Below are 16,864 nucleotides of genomic sequence, written 5' to 3' on the forward strand. Positions count from 1 at the left end.
AAGCATGTAGCAGGGCTGTTCTTGGAAGCCTGAATGTATCTTCAACAGAGGCTGCGAACTATAAACTTACCTACGTGTCTGGAAAGCACACAGCAGATCTGCTGGGTGTTCTACGCCTGCCGGACCAAGGCAGCCGTGGCAGTACTGAGTTTCACGTGTTTTGAGCGTTTTAAGCGTTTCATGCTTTATCATTTTCTTGTTAATGTGATTTAGAGCGCGGGGGTTGCGACCAGGCAGAGGCTGGGCTAACGAATCCATCAGGGAAGCGGCGACAAGACAGGAACAGAAGGAACGCCCAGTCGAGCACCACAGCGAGGGTTTATGATACTTTGTTTTAATGGAAATGTATTTAATACTGAAACAAGCCCACGGCCTCCTCACAGGGGATCGTCTCCCGTCTGGAAGCCGGCTCGCTCAGCAGGCATCCGCGCACGGCGGCCTGGGGCAGACCGCAGGAGCCGACCGGTGTCGGCAAGTCGCGATAGGCGCTTTTCCTCCGGGCAAGGCAGATGCTTTCGGGTCTGTTCAGCCCGGCCGTGCAGGCGCCTTCCTACTGCAACACCAGGGTGAGCAGAGAGGCGATGGTAACGGGACACGGGGGCGCGCGCGCCGGCGACACGTCCGTGACCGAGCGGTCGCCGCCTGTCCGGAGCAAATCGCTTCGCAGTTAGGGCGGCGGGGTATTAACCGACAGCACTTCCACTGCCGGCAGCCTCGGCCTGCACCGTGACCCGCGTCCCCTGCACCGGGATGGGGAGTGCCCGCACTCCGAGGAACGCCGCTGCCTCCTCCAGCCGGGCCACGCGTGCCCAACGGCCGCAACAGCCAGCTCGCGCCCGCCCTCCCGCGCGTCAAAAGCGGAGCGTCACGCAGACGTTGTAATGTATCAAAACAGAGCGCACTTATCCGCCCGCGCGCCCGCACGCTGCCCCACCGAGCCCGCCGAGCGCCCGCGCCCGCAGGGAGTGCGCCGCCCGCCGGGACCGGCTCTGGCGGCCGGCTTCATGGCCTGGACGGCTATAGCAGCAACGGAGGCGGCTGGCGGCGTCGCCGTCCCGTCACACCACCCCGCGCCGCCTCGACCCACGGTGGCTGTCGACGCCCCCGCCTCGGTGCGGGGAGGCAGCTTGGGGCGAGGGCAGCCAAAGCCAGAGGGCGAAGAGGGAGGGTGTCGCCGCTGCTGGCGGGCCGTCGGTCGGGCTCTGCGTGTCTATTAGGAGGTGCGTGGTAGTGATGGCGGCGGTGGGTGAGACTTTTCCTGTCAGCGGATCCGGCTGGCCCTGCCGGCGGGCGGAGGGGCTACACCCCGCCCCGGCGCTGCGCCGTGGTGCGCCGCGCCGGGCCGTGCTGTGCCGGGCGGCGGGGAGCGGCGGAGCACACCATGGGGCTGCTGGAGCGGCTGCGGAAGGAGTGGTTCATTCTCGGGATCGTGCTGGTCATCGCGGTGGCGCGGCTGGAGCCCGCCGTCGGCGTCAAAGGGGGTGAGTCCGGCCGCTGCCCCGCTGGGAACGGTTTGTCCCGGCAGCTCGGCTTAGCGGGCGATGTAGGGCGCGCCAGCGGGGCCGCCGGAGCAGCCTCCCGAGAGCACAGGCGGCGTCGGGGGTCCGGCGCTACTTTGGCAACTCTCGGCGGCCGGCGCTGACCCCCCGGCGCGTTTCGGTCGTGCGGGCCTGACCTGGCGCTGCCCTGCACGGGCCCCGGTGGGAGAGGCAGTGCGTGGAGCGGGCCGCCCCGGTGCTGGGGGTGCAGGCAGGGAGGGGTCTGTGGGCCTTTCTTGGTGTTCCTGGGAGGGGGTGCCGGCCGCTGTGCTGCCGGGGACGCTGAGACTTGCTCGGGTGCCCCTTTGGCGTCGGGGCATCCGCGCAGAAAGTTTGGAGCTCGGGTTGTGAGTGATGCAGAAGGGAGAGCCTCAGGGAGCGGGCCGGGACACAGCCGGGCCCTCCGGTAGTCCCTGCACAACCAGCAGCTCGCCTCTCGGCCGGTCAGTCAGTCAGTGTTTCTCAGGTACTGAAGAAATAGTCCGGGGTGTGTTCCTGTATCTTTGCTAGGCACTGCACCAGTTGCTGGAATAACAGCTTACTCTCTTTGGGTTAGTAGTAGTGAAAGCTGGATAGTAACTTCCTTTACATGTGCTCCTGTTAAACTAAGTAATAACTTCAAGAACTCTGAGACGGGCATGAAGTCATTTTAGTTCGGTGTATGAATGTCTGCTCTCTGTGAGCTTCTCGAGAGGTGTAGCTTATGGTATACTGCCTTAAAATCTCAGGTGCTGTGTTTCAGCCAGATGATTTTTTTTTACTTTATAATAACGCTCATGTATTTTAAAGAGTTGTTGTTGTTATTGTTCCCCTCTTAATTCATCATGAAAGATGAGTGAAAACAATGAAAATGGTTCAGTGCAAAATGGTGCCAAATACTTACAGTAAACAATGAGAAGATCTGCCCTTTTCTAAGCAGCGAGGACTTGTATGTTTCTTGGAACAAGAGCTCATGAAACATCCAATGTTATTTAAAAATAAGCAGTATATCTTTATAAATGCTGGCAGCATGTGCTGGTTAGTTTCTATTGTAACTTCAAGATATTTACAATTTTCAAGAACTAATTTATTTTTTTATATATATATTCTTTTATTCCAACTGGTGTTTGAAGGTTTAAGAAAACGGATATAGAACATATGAACAGAATTCCTCTAGTAATTCCACGTTATGGGAGGGGATTAAGAATCTGGCTGTTCTTTTATGCGCATAGTTTTTTTTCTTTAATTGTATTTTTTTTCTTAACAGAGCTGAAGTTTGGGGATAGGTGATTTCTCACTGAGGAGCCAACCTTTCCCACTTTTCCACTTTAGGTTCTGGGAAAAACGAAAATGATTAAAAAAATGTATGGCTCTGAACATTTGCTGTGGCAGCTAAGGCTCCAGCACTTCATGGAGTTCAGGGTAGGCAAATTTCTGCTGTGCAAGGATCCCTTCTAACATCTGTGTGCTGTATTGCATAGGTGAATAGGACCCACATGGAGCTTCTTGCAGGATCCATGCTGTGTCTTCAGCAGACCTTAAAGACAACTTAAAATTCATAGTATGAGGTGGCTTGTCCCTTTCTGTTTGATTGTCATGCTAATTGTTAGCAGCAATGTGGGAGATCCTTTTAACTAGGATATGAGATAATTTTCCCTCAACTTACTTCCTGCATGGAAGCAGTATGATGGAGCACTTCATTTAATTATCCTGCTGCAAAGAGATGTCAAGCTTTGACATGATATTGTTCCTGGGACAACTTGCTTGAAAAATCTTGTAAGCATTGATTGAAACTCATGAGCACATGTTCCACAAAGTGGTATCTGTCCCTCTTCTGAAGCTGTGTGATCTCAGTGCTCTGAGGAAAAAAACAATTATTTTTTTCTCTTTTTAAAGCCAGAAGAAAGAAGAGGTGGGGGGTGGGAAATATCAACATATAAAAAAACCCCTTAGTTTGTCATCTTCCAGCTGACAAAACCATGCACTGTAATTTGCAGGGCTTTTGGAATGGTATGGGTGGTGCAGCATCCTTACCAGTGGAACACAAATAACAAAGATTTGTGCTGTTGCCACCTTCAGGGCATAAGCCAAGCCCTTTTTGAGTGTTTTCCTATTTGATGAATGAGCCTATTTAGTTCCTTTGTGAACAGAGCTTTCCTGACCAGTCTTTCATACAAGAGATGAAGGGGATCTGTTCTGAGCAGAGTTCCCTGTGCTCCATGAGCGTGTGTTTGCTCTAGTCTTAGAGGTTTCTCTTGTGTAAAGGAGTTCAGGCAGTCCAGCAGAAAAAACTTAAAATAGAAAACTGAGTCCTGGAAGAACCAGTGTTTTAACCAGACTAACTGACCCACTGCTTTTCTGCCCATTGTGTATATGCATGTACATATATGCTCTAATCTTCTAAAAGATTAGAAAAAGTATATAATTCTACGTATTACATAGTTTTCTGTATAACTTTACATATATTTGTATAATTTTTCTGTTTACTTTTGTCCCATCCTGCTTGGCTATTCAGTTAACGTGCCATGATTTTGCAACTAGCCATGTGCTTTGTTGCAACTTTAACTGTTGCATCTCTTGGCTTATTTTTACCTTACGCTCCATATAGATTGGTTGGTTTGGTTGTTTGGGGTTTTTTTTATATTTAACACACACCATTTCAGTGTCTCATCAAGAGAGTCCTCTCTGGGGGTAGAATTTGTGTTTAAATGACTTCAGATGCAAATTTGATTAGACTCAGTGTACGATCAAATCTCTCTGAGGATCATTTACCTTACTCCAGTGTGACCATCAATGTATCATTCATCTGAAAGAGCAGAAAGGATCTCTTCTGGAGTGTCAAGTAAAGGCTTGTTTGTCTGCTGCTGCAGTTTTGCTCATGACAAGTTACTGTCACTTGTAGAGTTAGGATATTACTTTGGTCCTAAGTAGGCTGCTAACAATTTCTTTCTAATGACTGGTTGAATGCTTGTGGAAAAATGAGTATATACAGTTTGTGCTCTGTGGCCTCTGAAGGCAAAGTGTATTAAGAGAATTCATCATTTTTATAGCAGTATAAAAAGTATTTTATTTTGGTATCCTTGATAAAAGTATACAAATGTAAGCCTTTAATATAGTGGAACCCTTGGAGGTGCAGGCATCTGCCCTTGCTGATCTCAGTGTGGCAGTGTGTTTGAAATGTGTTATTGTAGGAACAAACCATTTTGCCACAGCCTTGTTGTAGGGGAATAATGCAGAATTGTATTGCCCAAGGAAACTGTTGCAAAGTATGATTGGGTTTCCTCTGTGCAGGCAGGTGGACAGGTGTGTGTGTTGTGGGGGAAGGACTGAGACACAGATATGTGAATGATATTGATGGTCCTGTGGAAGAAGCAGCTAATACTTTTATTTGAGTGTATGGTTTGAGTTTGCTGATGCTATAGGGACACTCTGATGACGGAACTGTGAAAAATTCCCTATTTTCACATTTCCACAATTTGCCTGTTAGTTACCAGTAATTAGCCTGTAATCAAGGAAGCCAAATTTGTATGACATCATACCTCACTCTCCACTCACTGGCTTGCTTTTATTAAAAACCAGATAGCATGCTTTCTGTAACCTAATAGAAACCCCATTATTTTTATTAGAGACTTGAATGATTAGATATTCTCCAGATATTTTTCTAAGTATTCTCATTTACTTTAATGTAATATATGTGTATTGTTATCTGTTTGATGGAGGTTCACTTTGTTTTCTATGTCTGTATTTTTTAGGACCCTTGAAACCAGAAATTACCATAACTTACATTGCTGTTTCAGCTATATTCTTTAACAGCGGACTCTCCTTAAAAACTGAGGTACTGTAATTTCTCATTGCTTCATTCTTGTTTTGCTCTAAAAAGATTTGTGTTGCTTTGGATCAGGTTTGAATGTAGTTGGAATATTATTGTGCTGTTGTTGATGATGCTGGGAAAATGGCTAACAAGAGAAGGTAAATACTAGACATTTATGGACCCCTTTTGATTTCAGAAAATTCTTCACAAAGCAATGACCATTGATGAGAAGGAAAATGTGAGTAAATTTTACCCATCCACAAAGAGGGAGGGTTAATTGACTTTGCAGGGCTTTGACTAAGTGAAAGTGTTGAGAACAATTCTGTGACTGGGTCTATGCCCTGGATGTGTCCTAAACCCAAATCATGGTGAGACCCAGAAGAACACCAGCACCTGCCTTCTGCCACTCCTTCTGCTCTTTGGCTTCCCACTGTTCAGGTGAGATACAGGCCAGTAAACTGTGATAGAAACCAGCATAGGGTAGAACTTTGTAGTGAACTAGGTAGAGGGGCTATGTGAAGTCTCCATGCCTCTGTAGGACATAAACAGAAGGTCTGAGCTCTTTGTGCCTCTCTCCTTCATCTTGCCTGCTGGTGTGATCTCTAAATAACACTAGGCTAGTCAATTGACAAGATTGATAACAGGCAAAGATCTGTTGGCTTTAAGTTACCATGTTGAGTAGGCACAGGACAGCAGCTAGTATCAATACAAAAGGGTTCCTCTGCAGATGCAAGGCCAATACAGATACAAAGTCTTGGCAATCTTTTCCTATAGAATTTAGTTGTAGACAGTTGGACTTGAAGCGCCTATGTGCAGCTGCATATTGCAAACAGTGAGACTTGTTTCAAATATTGTCACGTTTTTTCAAAGAGAAACAATTAGGGAGTAAGAAGAGATGAAGGGGAGAACTTAGTGATGTGTAAAGGAGGCATGGAGGAAAGAAATGGTGGCTACCTGCCAAGAAGAGACGGAGCAGCCAGAGTTTGAGTGAAACACTGCATGTCTCTCCTAGTCTAGTTTCTTGATTCCTTTTATGCTGTTGGCTGTCCTAACAGGTGATGTCATTCGTATGTTGTGTGATACTGGTGCCTAAAGGAATCACCATGATATTGTCCAGTAATCTTCTAGGCAAACTGGGAACAGCTGGAACTGTACAACTTGCATGCATTCCACAACAACAACAAAAAATATCTATACCTGTATCATGGTTGTAGAGGTAAAGTTCCTAAAGGAGGTTGTGGTTGAATTCGCAGCAGCCTTCTGCCTGTGGCTGCCGGTAGTTTTTGCCTCTAGTTCTGCTGGGACACAGTGTAAGTGAAGTGAGTAGCTTTAGTCAATTCTGCAGCAGCTATTTAGAGCCTTGTGGCCCTGTGGGGAAGCAGGAAGAGCCATGTTATCTATTTGTCTGGGACAGTAATTAATCCTAATAGAAATAGGCTGTAGAGAGGAACTTTTTTCTACAGAGAAGAGAAACCTGAAGCACAAAGCCTGAGTAGTACTAATGGAGTGGAGTTTTCTGCTTTCAGTGTTAGGAATCTTTGCATGCAGGGAAAAAAAGGTCAAACTTCTTTCCCTTTCACTTAGTTGTATCCTTGAAGCTTTATATCTGTAAAGCAGCTGTGAGTGAGTGTGAAATCAGTAGCATTATCAATGCCAGTGTCCATCTGACTTTTTCCGATTAAGGTGATATGACTTACAAGTTCTTGGGCAATGTGTCATGTCTTACTTTGAATTTTCATAACTTTTTTCACCTGTGGTTCTAAAAGCAGTATATTGATGCAAACAAAGCTTTTACAGGAGCTGATATTTATGTCTAGGGAGCTGACCTCAGGTTGTTCTGAAAACATTAATTAGGACTGATGCTGTATATCCAGCTTTATGTTCCATCGAGAAGCTTAGCCTTTCCTGAATTTCTGCCATAGAGGCAGAAGATAGAAAAGGAAGAAAAACTTTTCAGTCATTGTACCTTGTGCTATTACTTTCTAAAATGTATATCAAAAACTATACTTAAATGTGTTAGGAGGCCAGGCCATTATTTCATTAATATATGTTGAGGCATATTTTAATTGTTTAAGGCACAACCTAAAGTTGGCATTATATATAATTTTAATATATCTTTTTATTGGATTGCAAAGTAAATAGCTTCTGCTTTTGCCTTTATTAGTTCTTGACCTGTGTGTTGGCTGTTTACCTTGGTTAATATGTTAGATTGAAACTAGTGTTTGGTATGCTTTATGAAATGATAAAAAATTGTGTGTTAACAGAGGCCTTCTGACAAATATGACAAAACTAGAAAAGAATTTGCTAACATGCATTCAGAAAGCATTTTACAAAATAATTGGCACTGTTCAGGGAGAGTCTGCCTGTGCATGGGCTTGTGACATTTTCAAATCTAGAGGTGACTGAGGTCCCCTTATACTTGTAGAGTCTGAGTCCAGAAATGACAAGAACATTTGATTTCACTTTAATATAATGCTCTTTTAGTTTTCAGTGACTGGATAGCTTGCTTTTTTAGAGTAAATACCTCCTGTAGGGCCCCAGAAATTAAATCACATACTAGAGTTATCCATTTCCATGAGGAATTTGACAAGCGACTGAAAACACTGTTTGCTCTGTATGGGTGTTTTCCCAGAGGAGTCCAGCTATGACCATCTAAGCATGGCTGGATGGCAACATGACTCATGCTGACCAGTGAGAAGCTAGGATGAGTTCTCTAAAGGGTTTGAAATACTGGGAAAAACAAGGCAACCTGTCCTACCTGGCGTGCAGAAACAAAGTCATAACTAGAAGCTTCCAGTAACTTTTCTGAGACTTCTACTTTTGAGGTCTGCAGTGACAGGTGCCTTTGTAGATAACTTAAGAGGGTGAAGGTTGTTTGCCATGGTATTTGTTTAATGATGACACTGTCTTAGGAATGACTATTCTAACAGGCAATCACTAGAGACGTTCTAAAAACTGGTAATTTTTATCTGTTAAGATCTGTACCACTAATATGTCGTTCCTTCTTGTACTAGGCTGGCTGTGTTGTAATTGCCTTCCTTGCTCCCTGGAAGCTCTAACCAGTCTTGTCCAAGTTTTTGTCTTGGATTTTGTTTTTGAAAGTATCAGAGCTTTCTTCAAATCTTTTATTTTTAAGGCATTTTCCAGTTGTAAAAGATATTAAATCAAAAAGGCAGTTCTGTATGTGTGATGGTGCTTAGATTGGGGGTGTCTTCATAGATTAGGCCACTAAAACATCTGGGGCTGGACATGACTTAGCAGGGAAGAAGGAAGAATTAGCAGCTTTGCTGAAAGAAGTCACTTGCTTTGTTTTTTCTCAATGCCATTATTTACTTTTAAAACATGCACTTTATATATAGGTATTTCCAGGTATCTTGTCTTCTCTCACAGGATGTGTTTCTACTACTAGATGTTTAATTTTTGCTTTCTTTTTGAGATAAGATGAAATAGTACTACAGTGAAGCTTTTCATAATGCCTTAGGTATTGTAACCGGTTATGTGTGAAGAAGGCCAATTTTTTTTCCATGTTGAGTGATACTAGCCTGCTCAAGAACTTTCTTTCTTTAAAAATAATTGTTGTTTCATTCACGTGAATGAAACAACATTCATTCATTGTTAACCAAGTGCTGAATGTAGTGGTACTTTCTTGGTAAAACCTGATCAAGATGTAAGTTTCAACTCTGTGTTTTGTGTAACTTGAAGAATACAAATGAAAGGGTTTGTGGTTTTTTTGTGGAAGGTTTTTAACCCTAACCCAAATTTGGGAGATAATTTTGTTATCTATTTATTTAGTAATAAAGTAACAAGGACGCAGTGCTGAATTGCTAGTACTTCCAGATGTATAATTACATCTGTGTGCATTTGGATGGTTGAAAATGCAATATTTGATTGTATTTCATAAAAGTTCATCTTTCTTGAAGCTGAAAGAGGGTGGCACTTGAAGATTGGCTGCTGCATGACTTTGCATGGAAATACACTTTTTTATAATCCTTTTTTTTTTTTTTTAAATGCCTTTGGGGTGTCAGCTGGAGAACCCTAGCAAATTAGATTTTGAATAAAAGTGCCATCAGTTCTTTTCCTATTGCATTGTTTACTTGAAAAGAGAGCAAGTTATTTTGAGAGAGAGGAAAAGGATTTTTTCTTCTCTTATGAGCTTTGAAATGAGCTGAAATGTACAAAGCTTTTTCCCTTGTACTCAAAACTGTGTAAAAGATCCTTGGAGTGCCCAAAAGACAAAAGTGAAGACACGGAGCTAAATGAAGACTTTATTGCTAAGAATACTCAATCACCACACAGGAGTGCACTTACACTGTTTAAAATTAAAATTTTCCTTGTTTTCTCAGTCTCCAGCGGTGTTTTGCATTTTATTTCTGTGAATTTTATGTCTTAGCTGTTGTTAGCCTGTTACACTCTTGTTATTCTTTCTTTGCTATTCATCATCCACCTATTGTTTTCTATATATTTCCTATTTGTTGGTACAATAAATAATCAAAATCTGTTAAAAATTACTTTGCTTTTTGTATTCCTTAGTCTTTCCTTAAAAGAAAACCCACCACAAATGATGACTGTAACGTATAAACGAGAATCACAGTTTGTGGCTGTCTTAGGCTAGACGTTATTTTGAAATCATGTGGACACTACAAATTTCCCTTCCTCTTGATATCAGCAGTAAATAAAGTAAACAGGCCGTCAGCATAGTTAACACAGGTTTTGAAGCAGTGGCAAAGTGCTAAGGCTGCCTGCTGGAGAGCTACTGTTGTGAGAGCTATACTGTTATTGAAATGGTGGACAGTTCTGTTGGAGAGATGTCCAGGAGCTGCCAGAGCTTTTATGTTGCCTGGATGTACTTCATTATTAAAGAAGGGATCAGATGATCCCTAAAGGTGCCTTTTTGACATGCACTGTCTTTGTATTATAAAGATGATCGTAGTTTTAAAAGCACAAACGTGATCCTACTTCGACTGTTATGACTGCAACTTCCTCTCTTCTTTTTCTCTTGCAGGAGCTGACAAGTGCTTTGATGCATGTGAAACTACACCTTTTTGTCCAGATTTTTACACTTGTGTTCTTCCCAACAGCAATATGGCTCTTTCTTCAGCTATTATCAATCACACCTATAAATGAATGGCTTTTAAAAGGGTATGTTTAAGCATAATGGAGTGAAATATGTTTATATCTGTCTTCTTATAGGACTGCTTATCCTGCAGTGGGTGCTTTAGGACTTGTATTGTGAATGGATTTTGCTGGTTGATTTTGTGCTTCAGCACTTTGCTGTCGGAAACATGGTACACACACAAGATTATCCTTTCAGGAGCTGGTCTCATTTTTGGGAAGTCTGGTCAGTTAGTTTCATCTGTGGGGAGCTTTCATCAGACTAGCTTTCTCTTTCATAAAGCACAGTTTGAGTGCTGTGCTGGGTGTAATTTTCCCTGTGGAGGAAGGAAAAGGAGTGCTGAAGGAAAAAAAAATGTAAATCGGTGCATAAATACTGTGTATGTCATGTACTGGTGTTCAATTCTGGTTTTAGTCTTTATTGACCATCTCTTGCATGTGTCCAGATTGGGATTCAGTATCTGCTCCTAGCTAAATTATGGGGGAAAGGGTGGGAAAAGAGAGAGTGAAGTTTCTGTAGGAGGAGAACTTTGAGGGGAGCAGAAGCTGTTACCATGAAAATAATGTGTTTTTAATCTTTGGTGTACTCTGCCAATGCATGCTTCCAAAGCTGTAGTAGTGTAGATGCTGCACAAAGGTGCAGTAGTGATAGATGATAAAAAATAAAAAGCTTTTTTTCACAATCAGAGGTCAATACGTGGCACCATGCAGTTACACTGGAGTGTTTCAATGCAAAAATCAATTGTTTTAGAAAGCTACTTAAAGAATCTCCATTGTTTCTTACTGCTTGGTGAAACATTGCTTGGGGAGACTTCCCTGTCCTAAAAGTTCAGCTTTTAACAGCTGATTATATCAAGCTTTTATTCAGCTTGATAAAGCTGTTTCTGTTTTACAAGGCCTAAACTTAAAAGAACATTTTGTTCTGCTTTTAAGAGGCTTCTGCAGGTGTTCCACCACATGTGAAGTGATCCAAATGATACTGGGAAGGTGAAATTGAGATCATAGGATCATTTAAATGTTAGCACTGTTTTGCTTAACCGTATGTCAAGGAGGTAACAAGGTTGCTGTACAATGTCCATTTGCTTTTAGCTATATATAGTAAAGGTTGTTCATTAAAGTTAAATTGTTGCTAAGTTTTTTCTGAGCTAGAACAAAGGCATGATTTTCCACAGTGAGCCAAAATTCCCTCCTAATCCGTGAGGTCTCTTTCTTAAGTGCAAAGTGCAAGAGAGTGTTTTGGTGGTTTTTTTTTTTTGTTCCTTGCAGCACTTCTCATTCCTTCTTTCCTATGACTCTTACACCACTTTGGTTCTTACTATTTAAGGGATAATCTGTGACATGGATGAGTATATTTGAATGTGTTTACATGCACACCTGTAAAACTGCATTTAAAACTGCATGTGTATCTATCTTTTTAAAAAATAACCACTTGTATGTGTGTCTTCTTAAACGTGGAGCCTAAACCAGCCTCGTTTTTCATGAAAGTGTGTCTGTATTTTACCAGTGAGCTAGTATACTTCTAAATGTTTCAATTTTGCAGGCACTTGTTCCTTGAGTACTGTTTCTGTTTCGGCTGTATTTTTGTCTTCCAGTGCAGTAACTGTTGTACTGAGATTTCATTTAAAGAATAGTCAGATTGAGGAGTTAAATGAAGGTGGGGCTTTTCTGTTGTGTGTGTGTGGTTTTTAAGTACCTTTTTGATAAATACTGCTGTTCAAAATATGCTCAGAGCAGCAGCCATTTTTTGGCTCTGAGACGTCCATTGGAAAGGGAGCCTTGTGCGAGCTGTACCTTCAGTGCTATGCAGGTGCAGAAAATACTAAGTTCTGTTCTCATTCTAGGGTAACACATTTTAAGGCAGGTACTCATAAGACTCTGTATGGTTGCCTGAAAGGAGAGTGTGGAGCGAATGTGAGGAACAGTCTGTGCCTTGGCCGCTCTTGCTAACCAGAAGTTCATCCTAATGCCCCACAGCTGTAGCCTTTATTCCCTAGAAACACTGAAGTACTTTGATGAAAAACAGGGAGACAAGACCGGCTTTGGCAAAGTCACTTTCTCTGTATGCTTGTTTAGCACAAATTGCAGTAGGAGCTAGTTAATAGTCCTCACAAAGGCCTGGAAAAAAGGCATATGCTCCCAAGGGTGTCTAGCCTAAGCATCTTCTAAGTTAATTTTTTGTTAGCTAACTAGGTTTTGCATTGACAAAAGGTGCATGAAGCAGGTTATTAATGTTTGCACAGATTCCACTCTTCTGCCATTCTTAGCATATAGATAGCATTTACAGCACAGGTGGTAAGGCACAAGATGCAAAGATCTGGTATAAGACATGGTAATTCCATACCTAAAATATAGGGCTGTGGACCCTACTACTCAGTTGTCTGTAATGTTTCAGCAGAACAGGTATTATTGTTCTTCAGCAAGTGTTTGGACCCCTGATGTTAATGCTTATACTATGCCTGAACCACTGAAATGTTTGTTTGGTTATCTGTAGTAATCTGTTAGGCCATTAGAGGAATGTGTTTCTATACTGGTAGAATTGTGTGTAGTTGATACAAAGCAAGAAGAAAGTTCACAGGTGCATGTTCTGATACACCTGATTAAAAGTATTTCCATTTAGTGTGTACCAAGTTTTTTGTAGATTAATTTTTTCATATGATGAATACTAAAAGCTGTAGTTCGGTAGTGATTTTAAGGCTTTTTTTTTTTTTTTTTAATTCCAAATGTATTATTTTAAAGTTGTGAGGGTTCACAGAGATCGTATTATTAAATCTTTCCCTTATAGTGTGGAAAATCCCTGCCAGCTGAGATGAATGCCCTTGCACGCATTTCATACCTCTCTGGATAACTTTGAACTTAATCCACCCCTTATCAGTTCAGGCAAGAAGTTCTAGGAGCTGCCTGCAGAGAGACCACATAGAGTCACAGCCGATGTAGGGGATGGACATCAGACTCACCATGTGTTTATCTACTGTATAGTTTCATACATATTTGTAAACATTTTCACACCATTTCTTTTTCCTGTATTTCTTTTCAAGATAACCTTATCCTGCTAAGTGCTGACAACCCTCTGCTTCCATAGCTTATTCACTGTAAGCTAAAGGTACTATGTAATTCCAAGGTGGTGTTTGGCATGTTGTGATTGGATTTATATATTGCTTGCATTGGTTGCCTCTTTCCTTTTCCACAGTGTCTGTAGCTGACAAACTGAATACCATCATTGCCATTTACCTGTTTCTTCTGTTCAAGCTTTTTGTATATTTGCAGCGTATCAATTGCACTGTAATATGCTCCCCATTGTTCCAACCTGGTTGATTCTATGGCTCTGATTTAGCACTTCTGTTTGCTACAGCTTTTTGACACTGCATTTCTCAGGGATGGACTAACACAGTTACAAGTGCAAAGGAGTTCACCACTAGTAATTGATTGTTCTGCACTAGAATATTGTCTTAAACTCCAGTACTGGAAAACACAGATTCCATGCTTTTTGGGGTTTTGTAGACTGTTTTATTCCATGCCTTACTGTTCCTTCTAAGTCAAAACACTTTTTCTTCACAAACTCTATATTACTCAGCCCTAAATTTAATTGTAATATACTGTGATATGTTCTTGTTTCTATGTACACATTTGATACATCTAATTCTTGTAATAGCCAGTTTTAGCAGACTGTCTTTGAAGACAAAGGAAAGCTCACCACTGTTTTTTCTTACTTTGCAACAGCATTTTTTTTGATTAATCTAAGTCAATTGATTTTACTAGGAAGTGAAAGCATGCATAAAAATTAAACATTTGATGGCCTTTTAATGTTCAGGAAATAAAGAGCTTAACTGCATTATTTTTTTGCCTTTTCAAGAAAATAGGAACTTTCATCCTTATTATTTATTTTTTTTTCCCCAAATAGTTGCAGGTATCTCAAAACACGCTACAAACTTTACTACATCAGGACACTTGGTGCAGCTATCTTTGTGAACAGAAGTATAGATATCTTTGGGAATGGTAGATACAGTACTGCAGACAGGGGAAATGGAGTCACAGACAAGTTACGTGTTTGGGGTTTTAAATGGTGACATGACTCATCACTGTGGTGGTTGGTAAGAGATGGCAGAGAAATCCTGCCAGCTGGTGCAGGGCTGTAACTGTAACACAAACTGGGTTGCACAGGTGATAAGATTATTTTTTTTTTTTTCTACTTGGCTACTTCATATTTTAAGGTTTGAGGTTGCATAGTGTTTGCATCATGTGAGGAATGTAACAACTGTTTTTGTTGTTTTCAGCTTGCAGACAGTAGGCTGCATGCCTCCTCCTGTGTCTTCTGCAGTAATTTTAACCAAAGCTGTTGGTGGAAATGAGGTGAGTTTTCATTTTGCTTTTGAATGTGTTTTTTTCTTTTTTTAACAGAAGTTCACACAAATATTTGTTTATGATGAGCTTGTGGCAAAACACTGACTGCAATGTGATACTATTGTGTTTTGTAAAAATTCTGTAATTAAGGCTTGGGTATTGTGCTGGTGTAAAAGGGAAATAGTGATATGTTGTCTGCTGGCATTGGTCAAACTGAAAGAAACTCAGTTTCCTGAGGTGATAGAAAACATTCTGATAGAAGTTGGTGTTAAGAGATTTCTGTTTGTTGCTGCACTGTAAGTGCTAATCCTGTAACGTTTGTATGCTGTGTACTGGTTACCTTGTAGACCAGCAACTTTGTGGTGAAGATCTGCCTTTGCAGTGATTGCTTGAAAGGTGTTTAGTATTAAGAGATCCTAACCAATGAGGTTGTTTCCTTTACACCTGCTTTCTCAGAACTGCTGAAGGTAGATGAGACCTGGTAGGTGAGGAAGGGAGAGAATAACACTAGAAGAGATTGGTTTTAAAGCTAGGTCCATTTAGATGCTGTTCTGGAGGGTTACAGCCAAATCTGAATTCAGCCATATTGCTCCTGTGTGAGGTTGGGTGAGACACTTCCAACTACATTTTTTAAATACGGCCATTAGTTGTGTACTTCTCATTTTATGAGTTCAGACTCTTGGGACCGATTAATGTCAGCTTTGAAAACACATGATAGCACTGAAATAGATTGAAGTTGTATTTGTACTGACAAAGTGCTGTTTAATTGCTCTATCCTCTGAAGAGAGACCCAAAGCATTTCAACTCAAGCATCTCTAATTACGGGCAATCCTGATGCACATTGCTGTCTCGTGGTTTGCTACCTGAGAACAAGAGTCATAAAATTGTCTAATGGAGGTGCTGTGGAGTGTTTAGTATAAAGAAACAATTCAGGTGCATAATAGTAATCAACAGAAAAGTGAGATGTTTTCTAGTTACGATTCTAGATGTAGGTGCTGTAAATTATGCAGAGATGCCACACAGTGAACAGTGAGGATGAAATGGAGTACTGAATGAGTGCTCATTCAGTGTTAGCACTGTCTGTCCTATCCTTAGAACAAGGAAAAGATCATCTGGAAAAAATACAGTGTGATTGGTTACTTGATGGCAATATCATACAGCATTTGTGTGCAGGAGGGAGAGAAGTACTTTGGTTTCTTGACCATTAGAGTTCACTTTTTTTTTTTTTTCATGGTAGTTTTCTTCTGAGGTGGTGAGGGTGTGTGTGTTTTATATCAGGTGAAACCCAGAAACCTTCTATCATGTGAAGCTTGTGTAAGTAATTGCATAAAACACTGACAAAGTAAGCTTGAACCTCTATTCTTCTGTACCAAACCGGTGTTGGAGGTATGTAAAAATGCATACCTTGTTGGTGATTTTTAAAGATAGTTGCTGTGAGCAGAGACAGAGTGAATTGAGAATTGGGTCTTGAGAACTGAGAGTCTCAGTCAGGCTCTAGGAAGATGTGCAAGAGAAATACCCTTTAAACATGCTCAGTGTGTGGCAAATTTATTGCCAAACTTGAGCAAGCTTCCAGTGAAAACATACTTTTGGAATTTGATGCTTCTCTGTCATTCAGACTATTGTTAATTTTTCTTCTGCAGTATAGCAAATCATATCCCTCATGCTAGGGAAGAAGACCCTCTCACATCTGTCCTCATCAAATTTCACCTAGCCATTACTGATCTATTTTTTCATTCTGACATGAGCAGGACAAATCACTTTTTCCCATTTTTATGTAAATCCATTCTGATCTACAAAGAATTTAAACCTGGGAGTCAACTGGAAATACAAGTGATTGTGCTATGAGAGCATTTGTTCATAATAGTGTCTCTTAAATGGCATTTGCCTCGTCAAGCATGTATTCCTTACCTAGAGAAATTGATTTGTCTGAGGGTGTATCTATGCTGCATAATGTACTATGAAGATAAATGAGCTTGCTCAGAAGCAATATAGTGAGGAAGCTCCACATGACCTAATTAGTCTGAGAAGTGTCCTGCTGCTTCAGAGTACAGGCATGCCCTCAGTAAGTGCTCTGAAGACCTCT

General features: G+C 41.6%; 1 protein-coding gene across 6 annotated transcripts in view; it reads left to right on the forward strand.

The window, feature by feature from the left end:
- The first annotated feature begins 1,292 nt into the window (after positions 1-1,292).
- The window catches only part of SLC10A7 (solute carrier family 10 member 7), a 144,107-nt gene continuing 128,535 nt past the window's right edge, over positions 1,293-16,864 (forward strand). For 3 of the 6 annotated variants that reach the window (XM_080617520.1, XM_080617521.1, XM_080617523.1), the window contains exons 1-4: positions 1,293-1,481; positions 5,270-5,352; positions 10,331-10,467; positions 14,712-14,787. In XM_080617520.1, coding sequence (XP_080473646.1) covers positions 1,382-1,481; positions 5,270-5,352; positions 10,331-10,467; positions 14,712-14,787 — 396 coding nt within the window. In that variant the 5' untranslated portion in view covers positions 1,293-1,381. Of the gene's footprint in view, positions 1,482-2,849; positions 2,940-5,269; positions 5,353-10,330; positions 10,468-14,711; positions 14,788-16,864 lie in introns of all 6 variants that reach the window. The other 3 variants (XR_013956801.1, XM_080617524.1, XM_080617522.1) reach the window with 2 other exon arrangements.

Source organism: Psittacula echo, assembly GCF_963264785.1.
Source record: "Psittacula echo genome assembly, chromosome: 1".
NCBI classification, from domain to species: domain Eukaryota; kingdom Metazoa; phylum Chordata; class Aves; order Psittaciformes; family Psittacidae; genus Psittacula; species Psittacula echo.